At 41.4% G+C, this 15,184-nt stretch overlaps 1 protein-coding gene across 4 annotated transcripts in view; it reads right to left on the bottom strand.

The window, feature by feature from the left end:
- LOC137374653 (protein downstream neighbor of son homolog) overlaps positions 1 to 15,184 on the bottom strand; it is a 66,598-nt gene that overhangs the window by 29,428 nt on the left and 21,986 nt on the right. For all 4 annotated transcript variants that reach the window (XM_068041107.1, XM_068041108.1, XM_068041109.1 and 1 more), the window contains 2 exons: positions 9,053 to 9,160; positions 1,807 to 2,005 (listed from right to left, as the gene is read on the bottom strand). In XM_068041107.1, coding sequence (XP_067897208.1) covers positions 1,807 to 2,005; positions 9,053 to 9,160 — 307 coding nt within the window. The remainder of the gene's footprint in view (positions 1 to 1,806; positions 2,006 to 9,052; positions 9,161 to 15,184) is intronic.

Below are 15,184 nucleotides of genomic sequence, written 5' to 3' on the forward strand. Positions count from 1 at the left end.
GCAGTTTACTGTCCACTGTTGCGCAAGCGAGGTCACTAAGGCTCTCCATTCAATGAGAGTTAACTACTGTTCATTCTCTCTTCCCAGAGAAGCAGATGAAACGAGCGTACTGCTTTGGTAGCATTGCAGGCATCTTCATGGTGCAGGATTCAAATGACTGCCCACATATCGTTTTGCAGGGGCTGCATGTCATTGCAATCAATGGGTGTGGGTTAATTGCACATTGCAATCCCCCTGCCTGTTTTTGGAGGCAATCCAATTGAGCCCCAATGTCTCTTCATCTTAGAGTCATAGAGAGATACAGCACTGAAACAGGCCCTTCGGCCATCCTACATTAATCCCATATTCCCTACCACATCCCCACTTTCCCCCTATCTACACCAGGGACAATTTACAATAGCCAATTTACCTATCAACCTGCAAGTCTTTGGCTGTGGGAGGAAACTGGAGCACCCGGCGGAAACCTACGCAGACGCAGGGAGAACTTGCAAACTCCGCACAGGCAGTACCCAGAACTGAACCCGGGTAGCTGGAGCTGTGAGGCTGCGGTGCTAACCACTGCGCCACTGTGCCACCCAGATTACTTACAACCAAGATGAGAGAGATGATTTGATCTCAGAAGTTTGAACAGACTGCATCAAAACAGACAAGCTATCTCATGAAGGCCAAATCACATTCTTCTAACAATTGAGTGATAGATTCCATGCAGACTGAGATGCCCCAATCAGATACCTACTTTAGGATCCAGCCGTGCCACCTAAAGTCCAGTGCAAACCATCCCTTTGGAACGGTTTCTCTAACAGGCAGATCTCCTGCTTCTGCTCAATTTTGTCCTCCATAACATCAGATGAGACAGACAGCCTATGCCAATCACAGGAACATGATTGACTCTAAAAACACCAAAGAAAGGGAGCTATGGAGGCTGGACTTTCACCACTAAAGCACAGAATCAATAAATTTTAAGGTAATATCCTGTTGCTTTAATGGAAAGCAAATGTTTGAAAATTCCCACTCCCTTCATGCACTCAAAGCCCCTCCACCCAAAAGGATATTCTAGCTGGACCTCAGAATGGACAGAACCCCATCTTCCAGCTAACATCTCCCCTCTGCCAGATTTCAGGCACTGCTCCAGCCTGACACCAAAGAACCCTGTCACCAACCATTTTATCTGAGTTTCCCAACAAAATATACTGACAAAGTAGTAACTGCTCCAAGAGTTTAAAAAGAAATCATGTAAGTTACAAAATAACATATACATGTATAAATTGGCAGGATATTGCAGTGGCATGGGACTAGTTTGACAAATAGTTTGGACATAGATATGAGAGGATAGTATGGAAGATAGCCAAGAATACATGTAAATTGTTGTATAAATTGGGAGAGAACGGACTGCACAAAGGGCATGAAGTGGGATAAATACACAAGTTAAAAAGATTAAATGGAACAGTAAGATTTACTCCATGATATTCCACTACAGACACATCTCCCTTAATTTAAAAAAAACATTTTCATACTAAAGCCTGGCTACATTCTATATTCTGAGTCCAGCATTTGGGCTTGGGTCGGGTTGAGCTGGACAGTGCTGCTTCCGGGAAGTTACGGGATCAGGCTTACCCAAGATTCTCCACAACTCCATCTGCAGGAATAGCCTGCTGCCAGGATGAACGGATGAAGGATATTCGTGTCGCGTCGGGTGTGAAAAAAAATTAAAGGATTCAGGCTTGGGTTGGCTGTGGTCGGGCCAGGCCCGGATTGGATTTTAATTTTATACCGGAGCCAGGCTTTATTTCATACACCTAGTCTTACCTTTAATGTATGCATAGTAGCTCCTCTGAATGCAACAGGTGCTAAGAGAGTTGGTGGGAGTCCTGCCTGTGGTCCAGCTCCAGCCACTATACTCTTATTGTTTATCAGGAAGTTCAGCAAAGTGAATGTGTGAAGGCCTTTCACCAGTACAGCTGATTCAGGTTTATGGTCCATTCGCACAACATTGTGCTCCTTACGACTGGATTTTAGCATAAAGGAAAACCCATCACAACTCCTCTATAGCGAGATTTTTAAACAATGTTACAATTAATTTTAGTGGGAATTTGTAACAATGTAAATTTCACTAAAAAGAAATTCCTACGCAAACTAAAGTATGCTTTTCTAAGAGGTTACTCAAACGGCAGGATCTCTGCTTCTCCCCAAGTGAAATATGAAGGTAATAAAAACTGAAAATGCTGGAAATACTCAGTAGGTTTGGCAGCATCTGTAGAGAGCAACAGAGATAACATTTCAGGTTGAAGGCCCCAAAAACTCCAGGTGAAACAGTGATTTGCTTGTACTTTCAATTTAGTATACTGTATTCGTTGATCACAATGTGATCTCCTCCTCATTGGGGAGACCAAACGCAGATTGTGCGAACATTTCACAGAACACCTCCATTCAGTCCACAAGAATGATCCTCAGTTTCTGGTCCCTAGTCATTTTAATTCCCCACCTTGCTCTCAATCTGACCTTTCTGTTCTTGGCCTCCTGCAATGTTTTAATGAAGCTCAAATCTAACTCAAGAAACTGCAACTCATCTTCCGTCTGGGCACTTTACAGCCTTCCGTCTCAACATCTGAGTTCAGCAATTTTTGGTCGTAACCTCTGCCCCCATTTTGTTTCCTTTGTCTTTGCTAGTTATTTTTTCTCGTTTCTCTCTTTTTGGCTTTTGGACAGTAGCTGTTCAGGATCTTGCCATTCACACTTCCTCAACACACGTCTTTTGTTTCTTTACTTGTCGCATTTGCACCCCCTTTGGCCTTGAACCATCAACCCTTTTGTCATTTAATCCCTCCAGCCTTCTTCTCTATCAGATCTTTCCTTTTGTTCCTTTTCCCCAGTTTCCCCCACGCCCCTTTCATTTGCTTAAAACTTGTTGCATCTCTAACTTTTCCCAGTTCTGATGAAAGATCAACAACCTGAAATGTTAATTCTGTTTCTCTCTCCACAAATGCTGCTTTGACATGCTAAGTATTTCCAACAATTTCTTTTTCCAGATTTCTAGCATCCGCAGTATTCTGCTTTGAAATTAAGACAATAACCTACCTTACATGTGATGAGATTGTAAGTCATGCTGATATTAAGAAAACGAAAAGATTCTCAACTATAATTTACAGATGTTCATTATAGTTAACAGACTGTACAAGGTACTTACGTCCCAAACAAAAAATAGAGGGTGCAACAAAGGCAGGGTTCTATAATTAAGTAGGATACACCAAAAATGAGATTTAAAAAGCGAGGCAAATATAGGAAGGGAAAATAGTAAAGAAAATATGAGAATTATAAAAAGGTTTAAAGCGAGATAGGAAGGCTAAGATGGGGGTACGAAAGAAGTGATAAACCTAAAAAGGCTTTATAAGCACAAAATAAATAAATTTATAGTCAAAAAAGGGGCAAGGGACCAATTAGAGATGGAGGTTTCATTTCATGTTTGGGAGAAAATAGTAGCGATGTTTAAGTATTTTGCATAATTTTTTGTTTTTTTACAGAAGGTGGTGAAAGTAGAACTGTAGGCTGCGGGCAATCATTACTAGTGAAGCATACAAAAGAATACTGCATTAAGAAGTTAACTGCACTAAAAATCAAAATATTACCAGGCCAGGTTAGAATTTCTCCCATAATACCGAGGAAGACTGGGGTGGACATTGCAGAGGCACTAATCATAATTTTCACTAAAAACTTTTGAGAATGAGAATTGTGCCAAAGGATTGAAATATAGGAAATGCTACATACACCCCCGTTTAAGAAAAAGAAAACAGACTAATATTTGTTACTGTGGGTCTGGGTAAAATTCCAGGAATGAAAATACAGGATGAATTAGTAAACACTTAGAAGGGTGTGGGTTAATCAGGAACTGTCAACATAGATTTGTAAAGGCAAGTTGTGCTGGACTAATTTAATTGGATTTTTTCAGAAAATCACAAGATGATAAAGGGAAGGCAATGGACGTTTTATATCCGAATTTTCAGAAGGGTTTTAGTAAAGGCGTCACACAAAAATTAAGTGAAGGGAATCTAGCTGCATGGGTACAGGGATAGCTAAAGAATAGAAAGCAAAGGATAACAGTAAATTGATTTTTTTTGAATTGGCAGGATGTAGGTGGTGGCATGCTTCAGGGATAAATGGTTTGGACATAGATACAAAAGGATAGTATTGAAGTTTGCTGACAATATTCAAGTCAGGGGGAATAGGAAACTGCAGAAGAGCACAGACAGGTGAGCTGAGTAGGTAGATAGGTGGCAGATGTAGTTCAATGTAAAGGGGTATGATGTAGCATATTTTGGCAAAAAGTACGAGAATGTATACCCCAAACGGCAAGACTCCTAATATTGGAAGGAGAGAGAAATTTAGGAGTGCATATACATAGATCTTTAAAAGGTGAAAGCGCAGATAGAAAAGGCCATAAGACTAATGGTATATGGGATTTTATACATAACCGTACTGAATATTGGTGAGACCACAGCTAGAATACTCTGCACAGTTTCGGTCTCCATATCTAAGGAAGGTTATACTTGCCTTGGAGACAGTACAGCAAAGGCTCACTAGATTAGTTCCTGGGATGACAGGCTGAGTAAACTGGGCCTATATTAAGAACATAAGAAATATGAGCAGGAGTAGGCCATTCGACTCCTTGAGCCAACTCCACCATTCAATAAGATCATGGCTGATCTGATCGCAGACTCAACTCCACTTTCCTGCCTGCCCCCCTAATCCTTTACTCCCTTGTCAATCAAAAATCTGTCCAACTCAGTCTTGAATATATTCAATGACCCAGCCTCCACTGTTCTCTAGAATAGAGAATTCCAAAGATTAACTACTGTCAGAGAAGAAATTCCTTATCTCTGTCTTAAATGGAAGACCCCTTATTCTGAAACTGTGCCTCTAAATTCTAGATTCTGGCTAGTGAGATAGTTTATGTAATGGTTTTAATTTTCCAAAATTCCCTAGATTCCAGGAAGGTTCCATTAGATCGGAAAATAGCGAGTGTAACTCCTTTATTCAAAAAGGGAGACAGAAAACTACATGCCAGTTAGCTTAACAGCTGTCTTAGGGAAAATGCTAGAAGCTATTATTAAAGACATTATAGCAGGGCACTTAGAAAACTTCACGGTAATCAGGCAGAATGAACATGGTTTTGTGAAAAGGAAATCATGTTTAACCAATTTATTGGAGTTCTTTGAACAAGAAAAGTGCTGTGGATAAAATGGAACCAATGGATGTACTGTATTTAGATTTCCAGAAGGCATTTGATAAGGTGCCAAATCAAAGGTTATTGCGGAAAATAAAAGTCATGGTGTAGGGGTTAACATATTGGCATGGATAGAAGATTGGCTAGCTAACAGGAAACAGACAAGGCATAAATAGGTAATTTTCTGGTTGGCAAGATGTAACGAGTGGTGTGCCGCAGGGATCAGTGCTAGGGCCTCAACTTTTTACAATCTATATGAAAATGATTTGGATGAAGGGACCAAAGCTATGGTTGATAAATTTGCTGATGACACAAAGATAGGAAAGTAAGTTGTGAAGAGGACATAAGGAGGCTACAAAAGTATATAGATAATTTAAATGAGTTAGCAAAGATCTGGCAAATGGAGTATAATGTGGGAAAAGGTGTAATTGTCCATTTTGCCAGGAAGAATAAAAAAGCATAATATCTAAATGGTGAGAGATTGCAGAACTCCAAGATGCAGAGGGATTGCGGTGTCCTAGTGCATGAATCGCAAAAGGTTAGTATGAAGGTTCAGCAAGTAATTTGGAAAGCTAATAGAATGTTACCCTTTATTGCAAGGGGAATTGAATACAAAAGTAGGGAGGTTATGCTTCAGTTATTGGTGAGACCACATCTAGAGTACTGTGTAGAGTGTTCGTCTCCTTATTTAAGGAAGGATGTAAATGTGTTGGAAGCAGCTCAGGGAAGGTTTACTAGACTAATATCTGGAATGGGCAGGTTGTCTTGTGAGGAAAGGTTGGACAGGCTAGGCTTGTATCCACTGCAGAATAAGGTGCGACTTGATTCCAGGAAGGTTCCATATAAGATTCTGAGGAGTCTTGAGAGGGCGGAAAGGATGTTTTCCCTTGTGGAAGAATCTAGAACTAGGGGTCACTATTTAAAAAAAGGGATTGCTCACTTAAGACATAGATAAGATGAAATTTTTTCTGAGGGTTGTGAGTCTTTGGAACTCTTCCTCAAAAAGGCAGTGGAAGCAGTGTCTTTAAATATTTTTAAGGCAGAGGTAGGTAGATTCACGATGAGCAAGGGGGTGAAAGGTTATCAGGGGTAGGCGGGAATGTGGAGTCGAGGTTACAATCAGATCACCCATGATCTTATTGAATGGAGGAGCAGGCTTGAGGGGCCGAATGGCCTACTCCTGCTCCTAATTTCTATATTTGTATGTTTGTATTCAGATTCACCCATGAAGGGAAACATCCTTTCTGTATCTATCCTACCGTTCTCTCAGAATCTTATATGTTTCAATAACATCACTTCTTATTCTTCTAAATTCCACTGAGTATAGGCCCAACCTGCTCAACCTTTCCTTATAAGACAATCCCTTAATCCCAGGAACCAGCCTAGTGAATCTTCTCTGAATTGCCTCCAATGCAAGCATACCCCTCCTTAAATAATGAGACCAAAACTGTAAGCTGTACTCTAGGTGTGGTCTCACCAACATCCTAAACAGTTGTAGCAAGACCTCCCCCTACTTTTATACTCCATCCCCCTTGTAATAAAGGCCAACATTCCATTTGCCTTCCGAATTACTTGTACCTGCATGCTAACCTTTTGTGATCAATGTAGGACACCCAGATCCCTCTGTGCTGCAGGATTCCGTAGTCTCTCTCTCCATTTAAATAATATTCTCCTTTTCTATTCTTCCTACCAAAGTGGACAACCCCACATTGTACTCCATATGCCAAATTTTTGCCCACTCACTTAACCTATCTATATCCCGTTGCAAACTCTGTGTCCTCTTCACAACTTGCTTTCTCACCAATCTTTGTATCAAAAACAAATTTGGCTACAATACACGCTTCCCCTTTTTCAAGTCATTAATATAGATTGTAAATAGTTGAGACCCCAGCATTGATCCCTGTGGCACTCCACTTGTTACAGTTTGCCAACCTGAAAACGTAATAGAAAATTAGCTAAGAATTTCAAATTCCTTTCAAAGGATCCAGGAAGCGTTGGTAAATGACCTTTCCAAAGTCTATGATTATCTGGGTCTATCCAGTTTTGTTTTTGGGGTAGGTGGATATGCACAAGATATAGCAGTTGATGCCAAATCTCTATGGTATTTTGTGTTAACCTAGATATGAATCAAAGTTTTATCCTGTTTCCTCATGTGTTAAATTCTTCCTCAGCTCCACAGGTCTCACCAGGCCATGCATTGTATGAGATTTCCAGATATTTGCCAATGCCACTTTCCTACAGGCCAAACAAATGCTGTCCCCTCCACACATACACCAGAGCTGAGACAGCAGGAATTTAGTGAAGTATTATATGCCAATGGACTGCATGGCCAACAATCTAATCTTTTAAAAGCTGTAAACTCAACAGACCATAAAAGAATTATTGGCTGCTTCACAATCTAATCAGCCAGTGAAAGACAGTTTAATGAAACTTCAACTTATTGTTTCTCGTATTCATCAAGGGATTCAATACTTTGTGTAGATGTACAAAGGGCGTTCTGAGGGTAACTATTGGTGAATTAATTATGTTTTACAATACTTAGACTACAAGTCTAACTTTAAACTTACTGTAGGCTTCAATCTGGTTGCTGACAATTCAGAACCATTTTTTCCTCCAGAATGGATTTCATTCATAAACTCAGAAAGTCACTGGTCAAAGATGTCTCAAAAATCACTGACGCGAAAGTAGCAAAATAATAAGTGGCTTGCAACATTATTCCAAATCAGTTTTGTAACAACTAACACTACTTTTCCCCTATAAGTATCATACATACAAAATTAACATACAAGTCATAGGATATTCTTTGTTTCTTCGTAAGTGGAAAATTGTCCAGGTATATCCTGTCCACAAAAAGGACAAATCCAATCCAGCCAATTACTGTCCCATCAGTCTATTCTCAATCAGCAGCAAATTGATGGAAGGGATAGCTGACAGTGCTATCAAGCAGCACATGATCAAGCGACTCACCAATAACCGGTTCATCAATGCTCAGCTTAGGACCACTTGGCTCCAGACCACATTAGCCTTGGTCCAAATATGGAAAGAAAAAGAGCTGAATTAGAGGTGAGGTGAGACGGACTTCCCTTGACAACAAGACAGCCTTTGACCAAGTGTGACAAGCAAAATTGAAGTCAATGGGAATTAGAGGGAAGATTCTCCACTGGCTGGAGTCATACTTGGCACAAAGGAAGATTGTGGTTGTAGGCCAATCATCTCAGACACAGGACATCACTGCAAGAGGCATTCATGGCAGTGTCCTAGGTCCAACCACTATTAGCTGCTTCAATGACTTTTCCTCCATAAAGGTTAAAATGGGGGGGAACCGGGGTGTTCGCTGATGATTGCAGGGTGCAGTTCCATTTGCGACTCAGAAATGGCAGTCTGTGCCCACATGCAGCAAAATCTGGACAACATTCAGTTTGCATCCAAGTCACACACCACCCTAACTTGGAAATATATTGCCGTTCCTTCATTATCTCTGAATCAAAATCCTGGAACTCCCTACCTATCAGCACTGTGGAAGGGCCCTAAACAGATGGACTGCAGTGATTCAAGAAGGCAGCTGTCCACAACTTTCTCAAGGGCAATAAATGCTGACGTTGCCAGTGATGCCCATATCCCATGAATGTATAAATAAAAAAAAATCATGAAGCTCATTTTAAGTACAAGATGTTATTGCTGCCAGTCTGCTTTGGTCACATACAATGAATGCTTTTGCCAAACAGAACACACAAGAAATCCACAAAAATTAAAACTAGGATTCTGTGCCAATCTCCTCACTAAAAGCCTGTTTCACCTCTTCATCAACCACAAAGTCTGGGTTTAAAAGGATACAGTTTAATGGACATGGAATCAGGCTTCTTAATTTTGTCCTGTACTCCCATCTCTTTGAGCCAGGAAAATCCTCCATCATCATCATCATCGCTACTACCAGCTGGTTCTCTACATTAAAGTGAAAAAATATTATTTCAGTGCCCATTAACCCCTCATGTCTGCAGATGCATATTTGTCAAAACTGAGTAATAGCCCTTTTATTGCCTCATAACTGCTTCAAATATGATTTATCAAAATTATGAATAAGCTTCCTTGCATCAATTCAGTGTTGGTATATTAAAACATTAAATATAAATAAATATCGGCATGTTAATGGAACACAAATTTCTTTCCAACAAATGGTTGCAGTTATGTCTGGACTTCCTATTTGCGGTGACTGTTCAGATTTCCTGTGAACAAAACATAACTTTACTTGCATGTTTGTTTCCTCAATTCTAGTTAATTCAATAGGTTTTCTACTTAAAAATACACATCACTGAGCAATTAATAATAATACATTGTTTTCGTTGTCCGAACTGTTTTTATTGGTAAATTTAAGAGGTGTGCGTGTTGGTTTAGGACCTTCCCCCTTTATTCCAGGTGGCTTCTATCAAATGAATCAAAAATTGTTACATTCAGTATCTTAACTTTACAATACAAGGTTATAATAAGGGGTGCATCTTTTGGATGACTTTATTTGGTGGGTGGTGCCTGGATTTAGTTTCTAGTGCCATTTTCGCCTGGGATGGAAGCAAGCAGCGTAAATGAAATTTTTACCTTGCCCTAGGGTATGATTAGGTGAGGTGCTGACTCTCTTGCTTTCCAGAATACAGTGCCAACCTTTCAAGCAGTTCACCGATTTGCCTTTTCCTCTCGCGTGTATGCGAGCAGCAATTGTCCACAAGCTATTCAACCATCAGGATATCACAGCCCAGCCTGATCCTAACTCCACCCGAGGCCCAAACACAGTCACTTTCTGCTAGAGCGAATTGTAACCAGAGATCATCGCACTCAGCACACAGCAAAAAATACACCACTACCCTTCGATATGCTTTTACCATTGGGAAGCTTCTATTCACTATTGATGAAATATATTTAAATTAGGTGCAGATACAATGGTCTTATGCAGAAAATCTGAATAAAAGAAAAAGGCAGATGAATTTGGAGAGGTGCAGGCAGAGGCACATGGGGCACATTTAGTTTTCAATGCCATTGTCAACTGGGACAGAGGTTTGTTTTTATTCACTCTTCGGATGTGAGCATTGCTGGCAAGGCCAGCATTTATTGCCCATCCCCAATTGCCCTTGAGCAGGTGGTGGTGAGCTACATGTGGCTTGCTAAGCCATTTCAGAGGGAAGGTAAGAGTCGGAGTCAATCACATTGGTGTGGGTCAGTCACATGTAGGCCAGACTGGATAAGGATGGCAGATTTCCTCCCAAGGGAAATTGGTGAATCAGATAGGTTTCTACAACAATCTGGTAATTTCATGTTCACCATTACTGATACTAGCTTTTTATTCCAGATTTACTAATTTAATTTAAATTCCTCCAGCTGTCGTGCAGGATTTGAACTCATGTCGCCTGAGCATTAGTCCAGCCCTCCAGATTACTAGGTTTCCATCCTTCCATCTATGAAAGATGATGGACATACAACAAACAATCCACTAAGTGTGGCGTGTCTTTTGTAGGTGCACCTTTCTTGATGGCTGTGAAGGCCAATCCTTGAGAGGCAGGTTCTGCCACAAGTGCTGCATGTGAAGCTGCCAAGTGACACAGAGTTGTTGTTTTTGACATTGGCACCTGTTGCCAAGTTGCTGTAGCAACTGGTCGTCGTGGTAGTGCACACCAGTCCACAGGTTGTGTCGCCATTTCCCTCTTTCGCCAGTTAGTGGCTCCCAAGTGCGATAGTCAACATTTAGGGCATTCATGTCGCGCTTGCAAGCATCCTTGAAGCGGAGCTTTGGGCGCCCCACTGGTCATCTGGCCCCAGCTACCTCACCAGACAAACATCCTTGGCTATACTACTGTCTTCCATCCTATGGATATGTCCGATCCACGGAAGCCACCTCTGCTTGATTAGTGCCAACACACTTCGGAGCTCTGCCTTGGAGGACTGATGCATTTGTGATTTTGTCCTGCCAGGATATACCCATAAATGGGTGACTTACAGCTACCAGGAAAAGAAGCTCAATAATTTCCATCTTCGCTGTCTAGATTACTAGTGGAAATGAATTTTTTTTTTTAGCGGGATGAGATGCAAGACAAATCTGCCTGCTAGCTGCAATTTTTTTGACAATACAGTCGTTGTGTAATACAAGATCAGGTGTGGTTGTAACCATTAGCTCATTTCACACATTGTGAAGATCTTGTAGCGTGAGTGATTGCGTTTGTAGACGCTCTTTCGATCAGGTCTTTCCAGTTTTGTGATTCCGCAGCAGTTATATAGTTGCCACACCTCATTTTGTTTTGCTGCCACTTTGATGTCAACTAGTTTTAGCGACCATGGCACTGCATTTAGGCTTACGTAGTTAAGATGTTGTTTTGTCAACTTTTTCCTCACGACTAGCAAGACTGTCAGCAACAGATGTTGCAAATGATAGCTTGCTGGGTTGAGCTTGCCTGGCTGATACTCAATATGGAACTCGTACTCTTGTAGTTTGAATCCAATGCTCTGTCCGAGTGCGTGGTTTGCTATGTTGATTGTTGAACAAGCTTAATGGTGGTCTATGATCAGTGTTACAGCCAGGTGAGGAGGGGGGGGAGGGGGGGGGGGGTGGTCTTTCGCAATCGGACAGGTTTTCTTGAGTTTAACCAAGAAAGAAGTAGGTTTATTATACTTAGCACTCTAACCCGATTTAAAAAGTACTAAAAACTGCTACCCATTCATGCGAGTCACACACACAAAAACAGATTACAGAGGGAGACAGATTTGGTGGTTGGAGTAAAGTCCAAAATAAATGGAACTTAAATACAGTCTGTAAATCTAGTAATTCTTGGCTGAATCTGCAGTCTTGAAATCCTCACTGGTCCAAGTGCACGGTGGTTGGCTTGCTTTGCTCAGAGCTCCTGAAGGAAGAATTCTCTTCTCCTGATTGTTGGCTGTAGTGATCTGTAGGCTTGGAGGGGGTGCCCCAGTTGCAGACAGTTCTTTTCTTGATAATTTATGGTGGGGGAGGGGGAAAAAAAAGAGAGAGAGGGAAAAGGGCTGCCGTCTTTGTTGCTGTACCCTCGGTTACAGCCTGTGTGTCACAAAACGTTAGTTTCTTCAGAGATGCGCAGATAGTCACATGGCTCGATCAATCCCCTTTGTTTCTGAGGAGGTTTTTTCTGAAATCTTCTAATGAGATTCAAAGTGCTACATGCCCCAGTATGTCCTTTCACACTTGGGAGGGGGTTGGCTCTTTCAAAGTCAATGGGCGGGAATGGCCATACTAAGAAAGCCATTCTAGATAATTCAATCACTTGGAGCAAGCCATTGTCCTGGCTGTGCTTGTGTTAAGCCTTCTAGTCTCCAGTCCAATCTCCTAATATTTCATATGTAAATTGCAGTGGCCATCTTGGCTAAGTTTTTTTTAAAGTTTAACTTGTAGGATTTTTCCATTAAAAGTCGAATATAAGTTTCCAACCGATGAAATTAATATGTCCCATTTGGCAAATAGGGTTATCCTGGCAGCAGTTATTACTTCAAACTCACTTCCATATTAAGTAAAGAAGGGATGAAAGTGCAAGATTTCCCCATGTAATTCAGAGTGTTTCCCTCTTGGTTTGCAAATAACGTTGTTCTATGGGCATTAGCAATCTGCTTGCCATTGCAACGATTGATGGGTTACCCGTCTTGTCTTTCTGCACGAGAACTGCACCCAAGCCAACTGGGCTTGCATCCACAACTAGCTGGGTGATTTTCTCAGGGTTGAAATAGGCATTCGTGAAATTTGTTGACAACTGTCGTTTGATCTGCTGTTTGTGAGATTTAGTCCATTCCCACTTGGTGGTCTCTTTTGTTAGATCACGTAGGGGGTCAGATAGCATAGCAAGGTACGTGAAGTACGTGATGACTCCTGGCAGACTCTGGATTTCTTGCACGTTTGTAGGATCCTCAGTGTTTGCAATGGTTTCAACTTTCCATGGCTGAACACATGACCGAAGAATACAATTCTGCTTTCATTGAACAAGCACTTTGTTCAAGGTGAGGTTACATTCTTTTAAGATATTGTAGGCATGCATGTAGGTCTGTCTCCAGTTCCCTTTCAGCACGACTGTCGATGAGAACATCACGACTGATGTTCAACATGCCTTCAAGTCCTTGAAGTGCAGACTGAATCAAGTGCTGAAATACCTCAGCTGCTGAGTTGACTCCAAAGCGGAGCCTCCTGTAATCGAAAAAGTCCTATGCAAGTAGAGAAAACAGCAAAATATCTCGATTCTTCTGTAAGCACAATTTGATGGTAGCCTGCATTGAGGTCAAGTTTAGCACCCATTCACTTTCTCTATATCATCAACTGTCTTTCGTTGTATGGCTTGGTTTGGTGATTGCAGATCCTAATTTGATTCTCACTCTTGGGTTTCTTGATGACTTGTATGGGCGAGACCCAAGGGGTAGGTTCATCCCCAACTTTCTCAATAATGTTAAGATCAAGTAGGCACTGAAATTCCTTCTCTGTCTGCTTTCTGACGTGAAATGGTATTCATCGCGTATGTGTGATTGGGGTCACATTAGGATCTCAATGCAGCAGGCATGTAACACCATTCAGTTTACAGATACTAGTCAGCAGTTAAAAGAATGTTGTTGTTGTTGTTATGCACAGAAATCGCAGATGTGACTGCAAACGTGTAGATCTGTTGCTGTGTGGAAACCGATAAACGTGTCCCAGTCTCCAGATACTTTTTACTGTCTTTGAATGAGACTGGCGTTTCAAAAGTCCTGAGAAATTTTCAGCAGTTTGTTACTGCTGTAAGGGAAATTTTCGTATTTCCTGGTTTACAGAGAATGGGGCAATCCTGAAGTTTGTTGAAGGTTTTGTCTCCCATGGCAATGACAGCTGCTCCCATATCTATGAGCGCATCCAAGGCATTTGATAAAGGTGCCACAAAAGTTACTGCGGAAAATAAAAGCTCATGTTGTAAGGGGTAACATATTGGCATGGAGAGAGAGAGCGCGAGAGAGAGAGAGCGAGAGAAGGCATAAATGGGTCATTTTCTGGTTGGCAAGATGTAACGAGTGGTGTGCAGGGATGAGTGCTGGGGCCTCAACTTTTTACAATTCATATGAATGACTTGGATGAAGGGACTGAAGGTATGGTTGCTAAATTTTCTGATGACACAAAGATAGCTAGGAAAGTAAGTTGTGAAGAGGTCATAAGGAGGCCACAAAGAGACATAGATAGGTTAAGTGAGTGGGCAAAGACCTGGCAAATGGAATATAATGTGGGAAAATATGTAATTGTCTATTTTGCCAGGAAGAATAAAAAAGCATATTATCTAAATGGTGAGAGATTGCAGAACTGAGATGCAGAAGGATCTGCGTGTCCGCATGCCTGAATTGCCAAAGGTTAGTATGCAGATTCAGCAAGTAATTAGGAAAGCAAATAGAATATTATCGTTTATTGCGAGGGGAATTGAATACAAAAGGAGGGAGGCTATGTTTCAGTTATACAGGGCATTGGTGAGAGCACATCTGGAGTACTGTGTACAGTATTGGTCTCCTTATTTAAGGAAGGGTGTAACTGCGTTGGAAGCAGGAGCCCTAGAAAAACTGGAGTCAATGGGAATTGGGGAAAAACTGTCCAATGGTTGGAGTCATACCTACCATAAAGGAAGATGGTTGTGGTTGTTGGAGGTCAATCATCTCAGCTCCAGGACATCACTGCAGGAGTTCCTCAGGGTAGTGTCCTAGGCCCAACCACCTTCAGCTACTTCATCAATGACCTTCCTTCAATCATAAGGTCAGAAGTGGGGATGTTTGTTGATGATTGCGCAATGTTCAGTACCATTCGTGACTCCTCAGATACTGAACAGTTCGTGTAGAAATGCAGCAAGACCTGGACAATATCCAGGCTTGGGCTGCTGTGGCCATTCGTGCCACATTTATGCCACACAAGTGCCGGGATGAGCATCTCCAACGAGAGTATCTAACCATCTCCCCATGACATTCAAT

The sequence above is a fragment of the Heterodontus francisci genome, chromosome 10, assembly GCF_036365525.1.
Source record: "Heterodontus francisci isolate sHetFra1 chromosome 10, sHetFra1.hap1, whole genome shotgun sequence".
In the NCBI taxonomy this organism is placed as follows: domain Eukaryota; kingdom Metazoa; phylum Chordata; class Chondrichthyes; order Heterodontiformes; family Heterodontidae; genus Heterodontus; species Heterodontus francisci.